This window comes from Oncorhynchus mykiss, chromosome 6 (assembly GCF_057628025.1).
Source record: "Oncorhynchus mykiss isolate SJ-2025 chromosome 6, ASM5762802v1, whole genome shotgun sequence".
NCBI lineage: Eukaryota > Metazoa > Chordata > Actinopteri > Salmoniformes > Salmonidae > Oncorhynchus > Oncorhynchus mykiss.
This window is the reverse complement of record NC_143027.1, coordinates 10,298,454-10,314,620: the sequence shown is the minus strand read 5'-3', so window position 1 is coordinate 10,314,620 and position 16,167 is coordinate 10,298,454. Positions and strand designations below refer to the sequence as shown.

Sequence of the window (16,167 nt, the reverse complement as noted above, 5' to 3'; positions counted from 1 at the left end):
AAATATATTTATATATTATATATGGTCCTTTGCCCTAGACTGTAGGGCACCGAATTACAACCGGACAGAATTAGAATGAATCAATCATGGTCTTGCTCTTGATTCTTAGGATACACAGAATATCATTTGAACCAGTAGGCCTGATAAATTCGGCCTATTTATAATCTTGAGTGTCACTGACTCCTACCTAAATTGACTCTGATCGAAATCTTGAGCTATAAACCGATAGTGTTCATGGAAGGATGCATGCATGTCGGCGTTTTATGAAGCAAGCGATATAACCATTTTTTGGTTCTATCCAGAACCTTTTTTTTAATAAGAGTGTACACCCAGTCATATACATGCGTTATGTTGTGTGGAGGCGCCAAAGGACCACTAAAGAAAATGATTGGACATGCATGATTTACGCGCAGATTGATGGCCTGTTTAGATTGCACAAAATAGGGAAGGTTAACTTGGCCAATGATTCTTTTTTTAATCATTATAATAATATAACAGAATCTAATTTATCCAGGCACATAGGGTTTATGACTAATGGAAAAAAGTGAAATGTTTCAAACACAGCACAGATCTCAACACGTGAGTGTGCTTCCTCACTGTTGTGACGCAGGTCTGACAGCTCAGACTGGGGACGGATCGACTGGATAAACGGGTGATTGTTCCTCTCTAGACCCTATGGAGCAATACAATCGCAAAGGGTAGGCATTTAGACCCCCCCCCCCCCCCAAACCGCCAGGCCATGCGCTTCACAAGCATGTGATGTGTCAGCAAGCCAGTCATGCAGCTCAAAGCAAAGCCGTCATGAACTCCATTATAATCAGAACAGAGAGCGACACGATCCTATTTGATCATCAACTGAAAGGCTCCCTACCACCATATCAACATGGATTGCGGGATTATTACATCCAAAACAGTCCTTTTGCTTCTGAGTGTAATATTTTGGGTAAGTGCTTGGTCTGTGTTTATCGTTTTACTTCTTTCCACTGCTCTAACTGGGGATGTATTCATCACGTCTTGCATTGGAAACCGTTTACTGTTTAAGAACAACACGTTCTCAACCAACCACCACCCACACCATATTTGTGGCTTAATCCAGGGACAGTCTTGCACAGGGCGATTCTGGAAAATGCCAGATGGGTATCTTTAGCCAAGGTGCCTGTCTAAATCTTTTTTTTTATGCAGAATGAAGAATGACCATTATTTAGTGGTGTGGAGATTTGATGGGAAAAAATGGGCCAATGTGGGGGCCTAAGGAAATAAAAATGTGTCTGTACTTTAGAAATGACCTGGTCCCAGTCTATCCCCTGCTTAAACCTTTATGCACTAATTCTTTTTTTGAGTGAACACTTCTACATGCCAGGTTTTCCCCACTACATGATGAGTCAGAAATATAATGTCACTAAAAACCAGGGGGGGGGGGGGGGGGGTCTCAGGGGACTTCCTTTGACACCATTCCTTTCTGACTTCAAATAGTAGCCTTAACAAGTTCCCCAGGCCATGTTGAGCAACTCATACTGTATGCTTCTCCATTATGACAGCAGCCTTTTTCTCTCTGTCTGGCTGTCTTCTGGTAGATGTTAGGCTGCAGCAGTGCATAGCTTCCTAGGTGGTGAACTTTGAACTAATTCAATAAGGAGTAAGAATCCTGCGTGTATTCACCAGGGGAAATTCACACGGGTCTGCTTGTGTATCAGGGTCTGCTTGTGTATCAGTGGTCAAAAGCCACACATACTTTGTAGTTCCCCTCAAACTATCTCTCGCTCAAATCTCTCTCTCTCTCTCTCTCTCTCTCTCTCTCTCTCTCTCTCTCTCTCTGTCTCTGTCTCTGTCTCTGTCTCTGTCTCTGTCTGTGTCTCTGTCTCTCTCTGTCTGTCTCTGTCTCTGTCTCTGTCTCTGTCTCTGTCTCTCTGTCTCTGTCTCTGTCTCTGTCTCTGTCTCTCTCTCTCTCTCTCTCTCTCTCTGTCTGTGTCTCTGTCTCTCTCTCTCTCTCTCTGTCTGTGTCTCTGTCTCTCTCTGTCTCTGTCTCTGTCTCTGTCTCTCTCTCTCTCTCTCTCTCTCTCTCTCTCTCTCTCTCTCTCTCTCTCTCTCTCTCTGTGTCTCTGTAGTTGGTGCAGTAGCTGTGTGCTTGGTTGAGACTGAAGACGTAGACTTCTGAGATCAGGCTGTTTGTTATAATGTATCAGAGTTCGTCTGCATCCAAAAGAAAAGACAACAGTATTCGTGGAGAACAACTATATTCTGCCATTAGTCGCCTCTCTCTCTTAGTGCGTCCCCATATAATTTTTGTTGTTGTTGTCATACAATAGTGAATATTATAGCCTCTTCTTATATGTAAACAGATTAATTAATTTGACATTGATAACCAAAGAAAAATACATAGAGCACAAATACTGTATGTTCTGCCAGTACTCGCCTCTTTCGCTCTCTCTCTCAAAAATGTAGACACACGATACAAAGGATAAGGATCAGCGAGGAACTCACCATTGTTCACACATACATTGCATTAGCTAGTAAACAACCACATGTTGAATTCCAAATGTTAGTCTTAAAAAGCACAATTACAATTTAATCTTGACAATAGCATCCCATTTATGAGTTGGCACTAAATGTACACCATTTTTCAAGAACAGAGTGTGTCATAACCTTTCTGCAGACGACAGAAAAAGCGTGCCTTAGCTACCTTTCTTAATGCATAAAAATGATTTGAGCACAAGCATGCAGGGCAAAACGTAAGTATGCCCCTATTCCCCATAACGCAGGGATGCAAAATAAAACCTGAAACATCCTATATAAAGATATGAACCTGGTGAAATTCAAAGTATTTTAACAACTATTACACCTGAATGGAAGTAAAATATGGAGCCCTAAAGCTGAGTCTTTAGGGAGATGAGGAGGGAGCTAAATGCCCTGGTTTGCTGTGGGCCGTTAGCTTGTCATTGAACAAGTCTTGCACTGTCACGTAGTGTTAGACTAGTTCTACTTTTTCTGTGAGTTCACTTTTACTTTAGAACGCATCTGTGATCTGAGTCTGGAGGGACACAGCCTACCCTAAACGTGATATTTTGTGCTTACATAATGAGGTTTTCACAAATACACAATGCACTTTAAGGCAGCAAAACTGTGACCATGTCTTTCACTCGTTCAATACAGGAGATAATGTGGTCGATTGACAACAACATCATAACCATCGAAAAATGTAAATCTACAGTCCATTTCCTTCTCCTTTTTCCGCTTTAGTAATCACCACAACAAAACACTCTCATATCTGAGGCACAAGATCCAAGTTCCAGGAAGGATTATGGGGTGGTGGGTGTGTGTGTGTGTGTGTGTATTCCACTCGGGTGGTGGGTCTTGTGACTGAGGCCTGATTGTGAGAGAACGTGGTCATGTGCTCTGGAGCCTTGATTCTAAAGGACTATTAGGCAATGAGCAGCACACCATCTGATCCATGCATATGATCAGCACACATGTGTTTGTATCATCATGACATAAAAGCATGATCAACTTTAAAGGGATGGTTCACCAAAATTACAAATGTGTTTTCTTATGCTAATATCGTGGGCAACCACTTGCATTGGTTTTGTTCAATAAATACTAAAACGTTTGCATTTGGAACAGTGGCCAGGTAAACAAAACCAAAGCATTGCTGTCTTGTCCATAGACTGCTTACATAAATTAGATTGCTTCTATTTAACTGGGGAATTGATTGTATGAGCTGCAATTCACAGGACAATGTTGTAATTGTATGAGTTTGCCTAACCCTAGATGCATCCATATTCTCTACCCTTCTCCTGTAATGTTCACTTTCACACATTCTCATATGGGTTTAACAATGGTGTAAACTCCAGCCGGTGTTTACACCAATCATATGCTTTTAAATCCATGACAGGGAGTATGCACGTGGACACTTCAGGAGAAGGGTGGAGAATAAGCAACACAGCCTTGATTAGCGGTGGAGAATAGGTAACACAGCCTTGATTAGCGGTGGAGAATAGGTAACACAGCCTTGATTAGCGGTGGAGAATAAGCAACACAGTCTTGATTAGCGGTGGAGAATAGGTAACACAGTCTTGATTAGCGGTGGAGAATAGGTAACACAGTCTTGATTAGCGGTGGAGAATAGGTAACACAGCCTTGATTAGGGGTGGAGAATAGGTAACACAGCCTTGATTAGCGGTGGAGAATAGGCAACACAGCCTTGATTAGGGGTGGAGAATAGGTAACACAGTCTTGATTAGCGGTGGAGAATAGGTAACACAGCCTTGATTAGCGGTGGAGAATAGGTAACACAGCCTTGATTAGCGGTGGAGAATAGGCAACACAGCTTTTATTAGAGGTGGAGAATAGGCAACACAGCCTTGATTAGCGGTGGAGAATAGGTAACACAGCCTTGATTAGCGGTGGAGAATAGGCAACACAGCTTTTATTAGAGGTGGAGAATAGGTAACACAGCCTTGATTAGTGGTGGAGAACAAGCAACACAGCCTTGATTAGTGGTGGAGAATAGGCAACACAGCCTTGATTAGTGGTGGAGAATAGGCAACACAGCCTTGATTAGTGGTGGAGAATAGGTAACACAGCCTTGATTAGCGGTGGAGAATAGGCAACACAGCCTTGATTAGTGGTGGAGAATAGGCAACACAGCCTTGATTTGCGGTGGAGAATAGGTAACACAGCCTTGATTAGCGGTGGAGAATAGGTAACACAGCCTTGATTAGCGGTGGAGAATAGGCAACACAGCTTTTATTAGTGGTGGAGAATAGGCAACACAGCCTTGATTAGCCGTATAAAGTGCTCATGTTGTTGTTTTGTTCTTCTCGCTAGGCTGCGGGTGGCGCTCTTGCCTACGTAGGCTCTTACGTGATCAAGAGCTACAACAACTTTGACAACTTCCTGGAGGATAAGTACACACTCATCCCTGCAGCCATCATTATCACTGTGGGAGTGGTGATGTTCATCATCGGGACTGTGGGCTGCTGCGCCACCCTGAGAGAGTCCAAAGTGGGCCTGAGCTTTGTGAGTATGAGCCACCGACGCAACAAGTGGTTTCCCCTAGGTATAGATCTAGGATCAGAATCACGTCCACAAATCTGAATGTTAACAATTAGTGGGGAAATTTCCAAACTGAACCAAGATCAGCGTCTAGGGGAAATTTCACCCGACACCTGCCTCAGACATTGTGGTGTTGGTTCCTGGTGGGTGATGGTGAAAGGAGCCATCCGTCCATCCAGGTCTTCCATAAACACACAAAAAGTGTCCCAAATGGCACCCTATTCCCCTATATAGTGCACTACTTTTGACCAGGGTTCATAGGTCTCAAAAGTAGGGCAATCATTACATAGGGTAGGGTGCCATTTGGGACACACAGTAGGCACTGAGGATCTCTGTGTTTGATAAGTCCTGCTGCACCACTTGTTCACGGCCTCCTTGCTGATAGCCGTCTGGTCTGCCCATCTCTTTCCAGTTCCTGATGATCCTCCTGGCCATGTTTGCAGCAGAGGTCGCTGCCCTAGTGTTTGCCTTCATTTACCAAGGCAGGGTGAGTGAACGTCACATTTGGAAACATTTTCACCACATGCATTTCATGTATTATATGCTACAATCATATAATATTATTTAATGCTTGCAGGTACAATACTTAAATAGTTATATCTTTACAGATAAAAGGTGATTTGGAGCGGTCAATGAGCGATGTGTTCCAGAAGTATGATGGGGAGAACTCTGAATCCCGGGCTGTGGATTATCTGCAGTCTCAGGTCAGTGCCACTTCCTTTATTGACAAGTTTGAATTCCCCTGAAAACCAGCATGATACCAAGCAAGTCCTTGCTAGGTTTGAAAACCGAGAGACTCACTGTGCGATTACTTCCTGTGTATACAGGCACATCTTGTGGACAAATTTCCCACTCTCCCATTGATGGTCTTTGTCGTAGGCGTAAGAGGAAGTTATCACTTGTTGAGTCTCTCTGTTTCAAACGTATCTGGTGCTAACACGCAATGGCACACACAGAGATGTGATGATACTGGAAATTAGGCTTTTGTCAGCTAGGAGCTGTGAACAAGTGTTCTTCCTCTCTCTGTATTCAGTTGCAGTGCTGTGGAGTGCAGACCTACATGAACTGGACCACCATGCCCTGGTTCAGCAGCAGTAACAACACTGTGCCCATCTCCTGTTGTAAACAGAACAACACCGAGTGCACGGGCAAATTGGACCAGCCAGACCTGCTCAATACTCAGGTATAGACCAATTCAGTTAATCCCTAAATTCTAGTTTCTAAATTTGATACAATGATTTAAAATGTAATGACATTACTCTCTAACCTGTGTGTGTGTGTGTGTGTGTGTGTGTGTGTGTGTGTCGCTCCAGGGTTGTGAAGTTAAGCTGGAGCAGCTCCTTCAGGATGTGATGAGCTATGCCATGCTGGTCATCCTTGGCTTTGCCATCATCAAGGTACTGTACCTGACTGTCCTCTGACTTTTAACATTTGATTTATCATATTCATTTCCATTATTAGACTTTGCGCCGGTGTTTGGCCTAAAGATGAAGGCTTTCGTGTTTCCACCTCTGAGGCCGGGCCCAAAAAAAAGCTTGAAAAAAAGACTAAAAGTGTTAGCCCGTGGACCTACCCTGAAAGGTACCAGCCAATTTACTCTGTACTGAATTTCACTGGATATCTTTGTCCTTTTCTTTCAGTTTTTCGGGATGCTCAGTGTGTGTGTGATCACCTGTAAAAGTGGCAGGCGAACTGGCTACCAGACCCTATATGTCTGATATGACCTGCTGTCACGAAGGATGCTTTAGAGGCTCGTCTTGCAGCAGCTCCTGACCCTTGACCCCTGACACCTCTCCCCGCTCCTCTCCAGCAGTGTGAGTTCATAAAGCCAAAGGACTTGTGTTCCCCACACTGATATTTTAGCATCCTTTCAGGAACATTGTTTTAATGTTTTCCTTCAGCTTTCCCGGGCAGTTGTCAGGCCCACCAAACTTTAGGCAAACCACTGCCAACATTGGAAGCAATGGAAAACCACAAGATGCCATTTTTTTAAAAGATAGTTGCAAATTACCACTCAAACTTTTAAACAAAGGAAGTTGGCTTAAGCTTAACGGTGTTGTAATTTGCTGCTGTACATACTGAAAAAGAAGAAAGGATATGCACAGTGACATATCAGTACATGGAATACGTTCCATTTAAACAGGAAATCTGGTGTGACCTGGGATTCAACAACAACAAAGAGGTCCCCCCTGACAGTTTTTTGATAACCAGCTGAGGGATGGGGCTGGGGAAATAGTCTGACCATCAACGATATCAAATTGATAGTTTTAACCATGGTTTGAAGCTATACAGTGATTGTTAACAGTTACTTTGCTTATAAACAATGGGGTAAAACATGCTTATATTTTGGGTTCTGATTGGATAAGACTAAGCTATATCAATGGCTATATATCATTAATTTAAAAGTCCAAAAATGCATCTTCCAATCCCATATTTCCCCTTTAAGCATTGAAATGTTGTGTTGATTCTGCCAAGTTGTTTTTCAGGTTCCAACGCATCAGGTAGTAGGCGTTATGTCTAAGATATACAGTCTTACATTAGAAAATAACTGTCAACATTCTTTTGGAAATGAATGGTTATTGTACTTGAAAGAGATATTGATTTCAATGTCCATGAACACCACTAATTTCTGCACCATTGTAGAGTATTGTGCAATTAAATGTAATCAAATCCGGTAGAGTAGATGGCATACAGTTGGACTTGCTTGTGTATATTTGATTTATAATGTATTAAAAGCTAACTACAAAGACATTTACATTTTATGCGTTTACTAATTTGACATAAAACACATTTCTACCTTTTGATTTAAAAATAACATCTATTTTCAGTCAATTACATGCACAAATACTTGTTCATGACCTTTCCCAGAAAACTAGTGGGGCAAAATGCAAATTCTGAAAAGTTTGTAGGCGTTGAGCTTAGCGGTTTTCTCTCTTGGTTAGTTGATAAAGACGCGTCTATATGCACAAGATAGACAAGAATTCCCAATGCACTTCTACGTCCAGTATGAACACAGATAGTGCAGCAGGCATCGTTCTCTATTGATTTTCATCTTTATTTATTAACCAGGAAAGTACCTCGAGGTTAGAGAAGTCTTGGCATGTACATTAGCAGGGAAAATGCATCCTTTTTCAGAATCACCACCGCAATGTCAACATATGTGACAACAGCAGGTTTCTGTTTTGTAGTCAACAAGATAGAGGAAGATACGTGATTGCAATGGCATCATAGGGAGACACTGATGACATCATCTAGTGGGCTTCATGTGATTTTTAAACAATTATGAGCAAAGTAAGTCAGTCACAAAACACTCAATTTAGAGCCAACTATAAATGTGTTCTGATGAACAGTGCCTTTTAATTGGGAATGAAACAAGTATCACCCCCAATTATTAGAATATTGTGTAACAGAAGCCCAAGCAGAACTGATCAGAGTTCTGTTTGATAGAGTATTTATCAAACAGTCATGAATGCCATCTACAGTCACAGATGGACTGGCTATAGGGCACTTCTGTTACATCATATTATAACACAGTTAGCCTGTCTAAATGTGGGTACCCCAATTATTATTTACTGTATTGGTTTTTTAATGCGGAAAATTATCATTATTTAGCTAATTGTGGGGGCCTTGAGGAAATTAGAAATTCCAGGGTTGATTTCTGGTCCCAGTTCATCCCTGTCTACAAGAGCTACGGGAAAGAATCTGTGAGCCATACAGTTGTAGTAACAGAATCAACCAGCAGAGGACACTAAGGTTTCGGTGATAAACTAGGGAGGTTAAATTCAACACACATGCTCACAGCTCCAGTTCACATTTAAACACAGCTGTGCTCCTATTCCAGAGAGAGATGTTATCCTGCTTTAAAATGCAGACAACAAAATGACATGTCATCTTTCTCTCTCTTTTTTTTCCCTTGTTTAGTTTTTTTAGTTTTTTGGTTGCATGTAGCTCAGTTTGCGTCATCAACATGAGTGTTGTTAACCTACCTGATCCAAGAGGCTTTTAAGAAGCTCAATCTGCAATTCAGATATGATGACTATTTAGTAAGTCACATTAAGTCTTCCATATAAGTTACATTGTATCCTGCTCTGAACCAGAATTACATTGTATCCTACATTGAATTAGCCAACAGGGCATGTAGTTATTAAGCATCTCAGAGTAGGAGAGCTGATCTAGGATCAGGTGCCCCCTGTCCATTTCATATTATTCACTGTGATCTAAAAGACTAAACCGATCCTAGATCAGCACTCCTATTATGAGACGCTTTATGAACACGGGCCCTGATCGTTATCTGTAATGCTGCTCACCTCTACAAAACTGATCTTAGATCAGCACGTCCCTTTTCCAGAACAGTTCACACAAAGAGCTGAGTCAGGTGTTGCAGTGGGGAAATTTCAGACCTGCTCCTAATTTATTAATTTCCCACCACTTCTGCACAGAGTGTTCTGGCCAGTAACCTGACACACAGGATGTTGATGCCGGTGCTGTGGGAGAGCGGCCAAACATACTGTAACGACTCTCGTTTGTAGCATGAAGAGTGGACCAAGTCGCAGAGTGATAGGCGTACATCGTCTTTTTATTGATGACGCCAAAACGAAAATAACAAAGACAAAAAAACAAACACGAACAGTTCTTGTCAGGCACAGACACTCAACAGAAAACAAGATCCCACAAAACCCAAAAGGAAAATGACAACTTATATGTGATCCCCAATCAGAGACAACGATAGACAGCTGCCTCTGATTGGGAACCATACACTGCCAAAAACAAAGAAATAGAAAACATAGACTTTCCTACCCGAGTCACATCCTGACCTAACCAAACATAGAGAATAATAAGGATCTCTAAGGTCAGGGCGTGACACATACTGCCTCTCAAACATACTGCCTCTCAAACATACTTCCCAACCCCTTACCCTAACTGCTTTTTTGGTCAAAGGTGCAAAGGATGTCTGCAGATTGTTATGTCTACAGCCTTATTTGATCATAATGAAAATAATACATTTTTCGTCTCAAAACTCAGACATTTTTAGTTTGAATCCTCAGCTGACATTTTATTCTTACTGCTTCATTGTGTCATAACTCTGCTATATAGGTCCAAGGATGGAATGACCTTTTGGTTATACGGAAGATACCGCTTCAACTTACTGATCTTTTACTTCTTCTTCCTCCTTCCCCCTCTACCTCTTTCTTTTCGTGATACTGACATTTAAAAAAAAAAAATTTAAATCACTAAAAACCCTTTCACAGAAATGGTGGTGTGTGAGGCCATTTTGGTGAGCTGAATCTCATCTTCCTTTCAACGAGGACATTTCATGGAAATAGTCACAAGTCACTCTAGCTTTCTGATGTCATCTAGTGAGAGAGAGCGTGAGAGAGAGAGAGATGTATTTGATGTAGACTGGCTTAGCCAGTCGTAGAGGGCACACACACCAAGGGAAGAGCCCCAGACGTGTTTATAGAGAAAAGATTTCATCCTTCATCTTTAAGAGTCTATTGACACACCCGTGCGTTAATCTAAGAAATATAATTTAAAAATCCCCATCAAAATCAGTCAGTTTAAGCTAGAGATATCTGTTTTTTGCATGGGCTGCATCTCAGTCCACCACATCCGCCTATGTCAGCCTTCCGCATCTCAGTTCGTCTAAAGGTAACCAATACAAACGAATGGAAGTATGGAGGTAGTTTAGTGCCAACAGAAATTTGGGGTTAAATATGTGTTAAAAATATATATATATTTCCTGGGCTTTCATATTTCTCCTAGATATAAGACAGACACTTCAAAACCTTATTCCTTAGGATACATTTATTTAGCCATTTATAAATGTATTATTCAATGCGTTTCTATGGGTTATAGTAGTAAAGACCAAATTGAATATTTTATCAAATCATTTTTAAATATTATAATTTTTATACCTAAAGTTGTCCTAAACTTCATAATCAAATTGCTAAATAATCTACATGTTAGTTTAGATAAGACTGTCACTCATTAAAAACGTATGTCTCTGCTTAATACGTTTTCTCTGTATATATGAGTGTTTTTATCTCATTATGTGTAATGTGTAAAATTATACTGGATGAAATGTTGAGGACCATCAATCACAGACCATGAGCGGGCCCAACCCCCACTCTTACACTAGCCCGAGCCAACATGCCGTTGGCTCGGGCTAGTGTAAGAGTGGGGGTTGGGCCCGCTCATGTACCAGATTCTCAGCAGGCTCTGCTCACACTTACTGGACTGAGGCCAAACCACACAACCAACAACATTGGACACTTTATGGAACTCAAAGCCTTCACTATCTTATCCTGGAATATCCAAGGCCTGAGGTCATCTGCCTTTGGCTTAAAGAACAGGTACCCAGACTTCATCAAAGAAATCAGAAATACAGACAATGTCATCCTACAAGAAACCTGGTATAGAGGAGACGGACACACTGGTTGTCCTCTAGGTTACAGAGAACTGGTAGTCCCATCCACCAAACTACCAGGTGTGAAACAGGGAAGGGACTCAGGGGGTATGCTAATTTGGTATAGAGCAGACCTAAATAGAGCAGACTTAACTCACTCCATTAAATTAATCAAAACAGGAACATTTTACATTTGGCTAGAAATTCAAAAGGAAATGATCTTAACAAACAAAAATGTCCTCCTGTGTGCTACCTATATCTCCCCAGTAGAATCCTCATACTTTAACGAAGACAGCTTCTCCATCCTGGAGGGGGAAATCAATCATTTCCAGGCCCAAGGACATGTACTAGTCTGTGGCAACCTAAATGCCAGAACCGGACAAGAACCTGACACCCTCAGCACACAGGGGGACAAACACCTGCCTGGAGGTGACATCATTCTCTCCCCCATATGAACCCCTAGGCACAACTATGACAACATAACCAACAAAAACAGGTCACAACTCCTGCAGCTCTGTCGCACGCTGGGCAAAACGTTCCACCGTAATAGTGAAGTTGTAAACTTGGCAGTAGAAAATCTTAACAGTATATTTGACCTCTCAGCTTCCCTATCAAATCTAAAAATCTCAAATAGAAAACCGAAGAAAATGAACAACAATGACAAATAGTTTGATGAAGAATGCAAAAACCGAAGAAAGAAATTAAGATATCTGTCCAACCTAAAAACATAGAGACCCGGAAAACCTGAGTCTACGCATTCACTATGGTGAATCACTAAAACAGTACAGAAATACACTACGGAAAAAGAAGGAACAGCACGTCAGAAATCAGCTCAATGTAATTGAAGAATCCATAGACTCTAACCACTTCTGGTAAAATTGGAAAACACTAAACAAACAACAACACAGAGAATTACCTATCCAAAATGGAGATGTATGGGTAAACCACTTCTCCATTCTTTTTGTCTCTATAACAAAGAATAAACAGCAAAAACATATACATGATCAAATACAAATCTTTGAATCAACTTTTAAAGACGACCAGAACCCACTGGATTCCAGAACCCACTGGATTCTCCAATTACATTGAATGAACTACAGGACAAAATAAAAACCCTCCAACCCAAAAAGGCCTGTGGTGTTGATGGTATCCCCATGAAATTATAAAATATACAGACAACAAATTCCAACTGGCTATACTAAAACTCTTTAACATTATACTTAGCTCTGGCATCTTCCCCAATATTTGGAACCAAGGACTGATCAGCCCAATCCACAAAAGTGGAGACAAATTTGACCCCAATAACTAGTGTGGTATATGGGTCAACAACAACCTTGGGAAGATCCTCTGCATTATCATTAACAGCAGACTCGTACATTTCCTCAGTGAAAACAATGTACTGAGCAAGTGTCAAATTGGCTTTTTACCAAATTATCGTAAGACAGACCACATATTCACCCTGCCCACCCTAATTGACAAACAAACAAACCAAAATAAAGGCAAAGTCTTCTCATGCTTTGTTGATTTAAAAAAAGCCTTCGACTCAATTTGGCATGAGGGTCTGCTATACAAATTGATGGAAAGTGGTGTTGGGGGAAAAACATATGACATTATAAAATCCATGTACACAAACAAATGTGTGGTTAAAATAGGCAAAAAACACACACATTTCTTCTCGCAGGGCCGTGAGGTGAGACAGGGATGCAGCTTAAGCCCCACCCTCTTCAACATATATATCAACGAATTGGCGAGGGCACTAGAAAAAGTCTGCAGCACCTGGCCTCACCCTACTAGAATCTAAAGTCAAATGTCTACTGTTTGCTGATGATCTGGTGCTTCTGTCACCAACCAAGCAGGGCCCACAGCAGCACCTAGAACTTCTGCACAGATTGTTCCAGACCTGGGCCCTGATAGGACCAAAATAATGGTGTTCCAAAAAAGGTTCAGTCGCCAGGACCACAAATACAAATTCCATCTAGACAATGTTGCACTATTGCACACAAAAACTATACATACTTTGGCCTAAACATCAGCACAACAGGTAACTTCCACAAAGCTGTGAACGATCTGAGAGAGAAATCAAATCAAATCAAATCAAATCAAATTTTATTTGTCACATATACATGGTTAGCAGATGTTAATGCGAGTGTAGCGAAATGCTTGTGCTTCTAGTTCCGACAATGCAGTAATAACAAGTAATCTAACTAACAATTCCAAAACTACTGTCTTGTACACAGTGTAAGGGGATAAAGAATATGTACATAAGGATATATGAATGAGTGATGGTACAGAGCAGCATAGGCAAGATACAGTAGATGGTATCGGGTACAGTATGTACAAATGAGATGAGTATGTAAACAAAGTGGCATAGTATAGTATAAAGTGGCTAGTGATACATGTATTACATAAGGATACCGTCGATGATATAGAGTACAGTATATACGTATGCATATGAGATGAATAATGTAGGGTAAGTAACATTTATATAAGGTAGCATTGTTTAAAGTGGCTAGTGATATATTTACATCATTTCCCATCAATTCCCATTATTAAAGTGGCTGGAGTTGAGTCAGTGTCAGTGTGTTGGCAGCAGCCACTCAGTGTTAGTGGTGGCTGTTTAACAGTCTGATGGCCTTGAGATAGAAGCTGTTTTTCAGTCTCTCGGTCCCAGCTTTGATGCACCTGTACTGACCTCGCCTTCTGGATGATAGCGGGGTGAACAGGCAGTGGCTCGGGTGGTTGATGTCCTTGATGATCTTTATGGCCTTCCTGTGACATCGGGTGATGTAGGTGTCCTGGAGGGCAGAAGGCAAGAAGGGCATTCTATGCCATCAAAAGGAAGATAAAATTCAACATACCAATTAGGATATGGCTAAAAATACTTGAATCAGTTATAGAACCCATTTCCCTTTATGGTTGTGAGGTCTGGGGTCTGCTCACCAACCAAGAATTCACAAAATGGGACAAACATCAAATTGACTCTTCAAGCAGAATTATCCTCCGTGTACAACGTAGAACACCAAATAATGCACGCAGAGCAGAATTAGGCCGATGTCCCGCTAATGATCAAAATCCAGAAAAGAGCCATTAAATTCTACAACCACCTAAAAGGAAGCGATTCCCAAACCTTCCATAACAATGCCATCACATACAGAAAGATGAACCTGGAGAAGAGTCCCCTGAGCAAGCTGGTCATGGGGCTCTGTTCACAAACACAAACACACCCCACAGAGCCCCAGGACAGAAACACAATTAGACCCAACCAAATCATGAGAAAACAAAAAGATAATTACTTGACACATTGGAAAGAATTAACAAAAAAACTGAGCAAACTAGAATGCTATTTGGCCCTAAACAGAGAGTACACAGTGGCAGAATACCTGACCACTGTGACCGACCCAAACTTAAGGAAAGCTTTGACTATGTACAGACTCAGTGAGCATAGCCTTGCTATTGAGAAAGGCTGCGGTAGGCAGACCTGGCTTTCAAGAGAAGACAGGCTATGTGCATACTGCCCACAAAATGAGGTGGAAACTGAGCTGCACTTCCTAACCTCCTGCCCAATGTATGACCATATTAGAGAGACATATTTCCCTCAGATTACACAGATCCACAAAGAATTCGAAAACAAACCCGATTTTGATAAACTCCCATATCTACGGGGTGAAATACCACAGTGTGTCATCACAGCTGCAAGAATTGTGACCTGTTGCCACAAGAACCAGTGAAGAACAAACACCATTGTAATACAACCCATATTTATGTTTATGTATTTTCCCTTGTGTACTTTAACTATTTGTACATTGTTACAACACTGTATATATATATATATATATATATATAATATGACATTTGTAATGTCTTTTTTCTTTTGGAACTTCTGTGAGTGCAATGTTTACTGCTCATTTTGATTGTTTATTTAACTTTTGTATATTATCTACCTCACTTGTTTTGGCAATGTTAACACATGTTTCCCATGCCAATAAAGCCCCTTGAATTGAATTGAGAGGAGTGAGAGAGAGAGAGAGAGGGAGAGAGAGGGAGGGAGAGGGAGGGAGAGGGAGAGGGAGAGAAAGGGAGAGAGAGGGAGAGAGAGAGAGAGAGAGAGAGAGAGGGAGAGAGAGGGAGGGAGAGGGAGAGGGAGAGAAAGGGAGAGAGAGGGAGAGAGAGAGAGAGAGAGAGAGAGAGGGGTGGGGAGAGGGAGAGGGAGAAAAGAGCTTTGGCTGGGTATGCCATCATTGTAAGTAATATTTGTTTCTTAACTGACTTGACTAGTTAAATGAAGGTTAAATAAAAATAAATAATAAATAAAAACAAGTAGTTGGCCTGATGGGTACTCTGTGATGTTGTTGGTCCTCCTTCCTTGCTCTAGGAACAATAGAGGAGCATTAGAGAACAAAGGGGAAAGGCCTCAGAGGGGTTGGGTTAAATACGGAAGACACATTTCAGTTGAATGCATTCAGTTATACAACTGACTAGGTATTCCCACCCCCCTCCCAGGTGATAAATGAGGCGCTATGTAGGCGGAGTCTCGGATCGGGGGAGGGGAAGGGATACCTAGGGCAGGGTTTCCTCAATGTTGACCTGCGACCCCATTTAGAAACCTTTCTGTTTATTACAACTAATGTACCCTCGGTTCTATGAACCAATCGTTTTTTTTTCTTTTCAGAGTTTCTCTCGTAACCCCATTTTCAAGGCAACCCATAGTT

At 41.4% G+C, this 16,167-nt stretch overlaps 1 protein-coding gene across 1 annotated transcript; it reads left to right on the top strand.

The window, feature by feature from the left end:
• The first annotated feature begins 61 nt into the window (after positions 1–61).
• Positions 62–7,803, top strand: tspan36 (tetraspanin 36). The gene is made up of 7 exons (XM_036979387.2): positions 62–943; positions 4,825–5,016; positions 5,465–5,539; positions 5,661–5,756; positions 6,086–6,235; positions 6,366–6,449; positions 6,693–7,803. The coding sequence occupies exons 1-7, from the start codon at positions 884–886 to the stop codon at positions 6,768–6,770; spliced, it is 735 nt and encodes a 244-aa protein (XP_036835282.1). The 5' UTR covers positions 62–883; the 3' UTR covers positions 6,771–7,803.
• Positions 7,804–16,167: the final 8,364 nt, after the last annotated feature.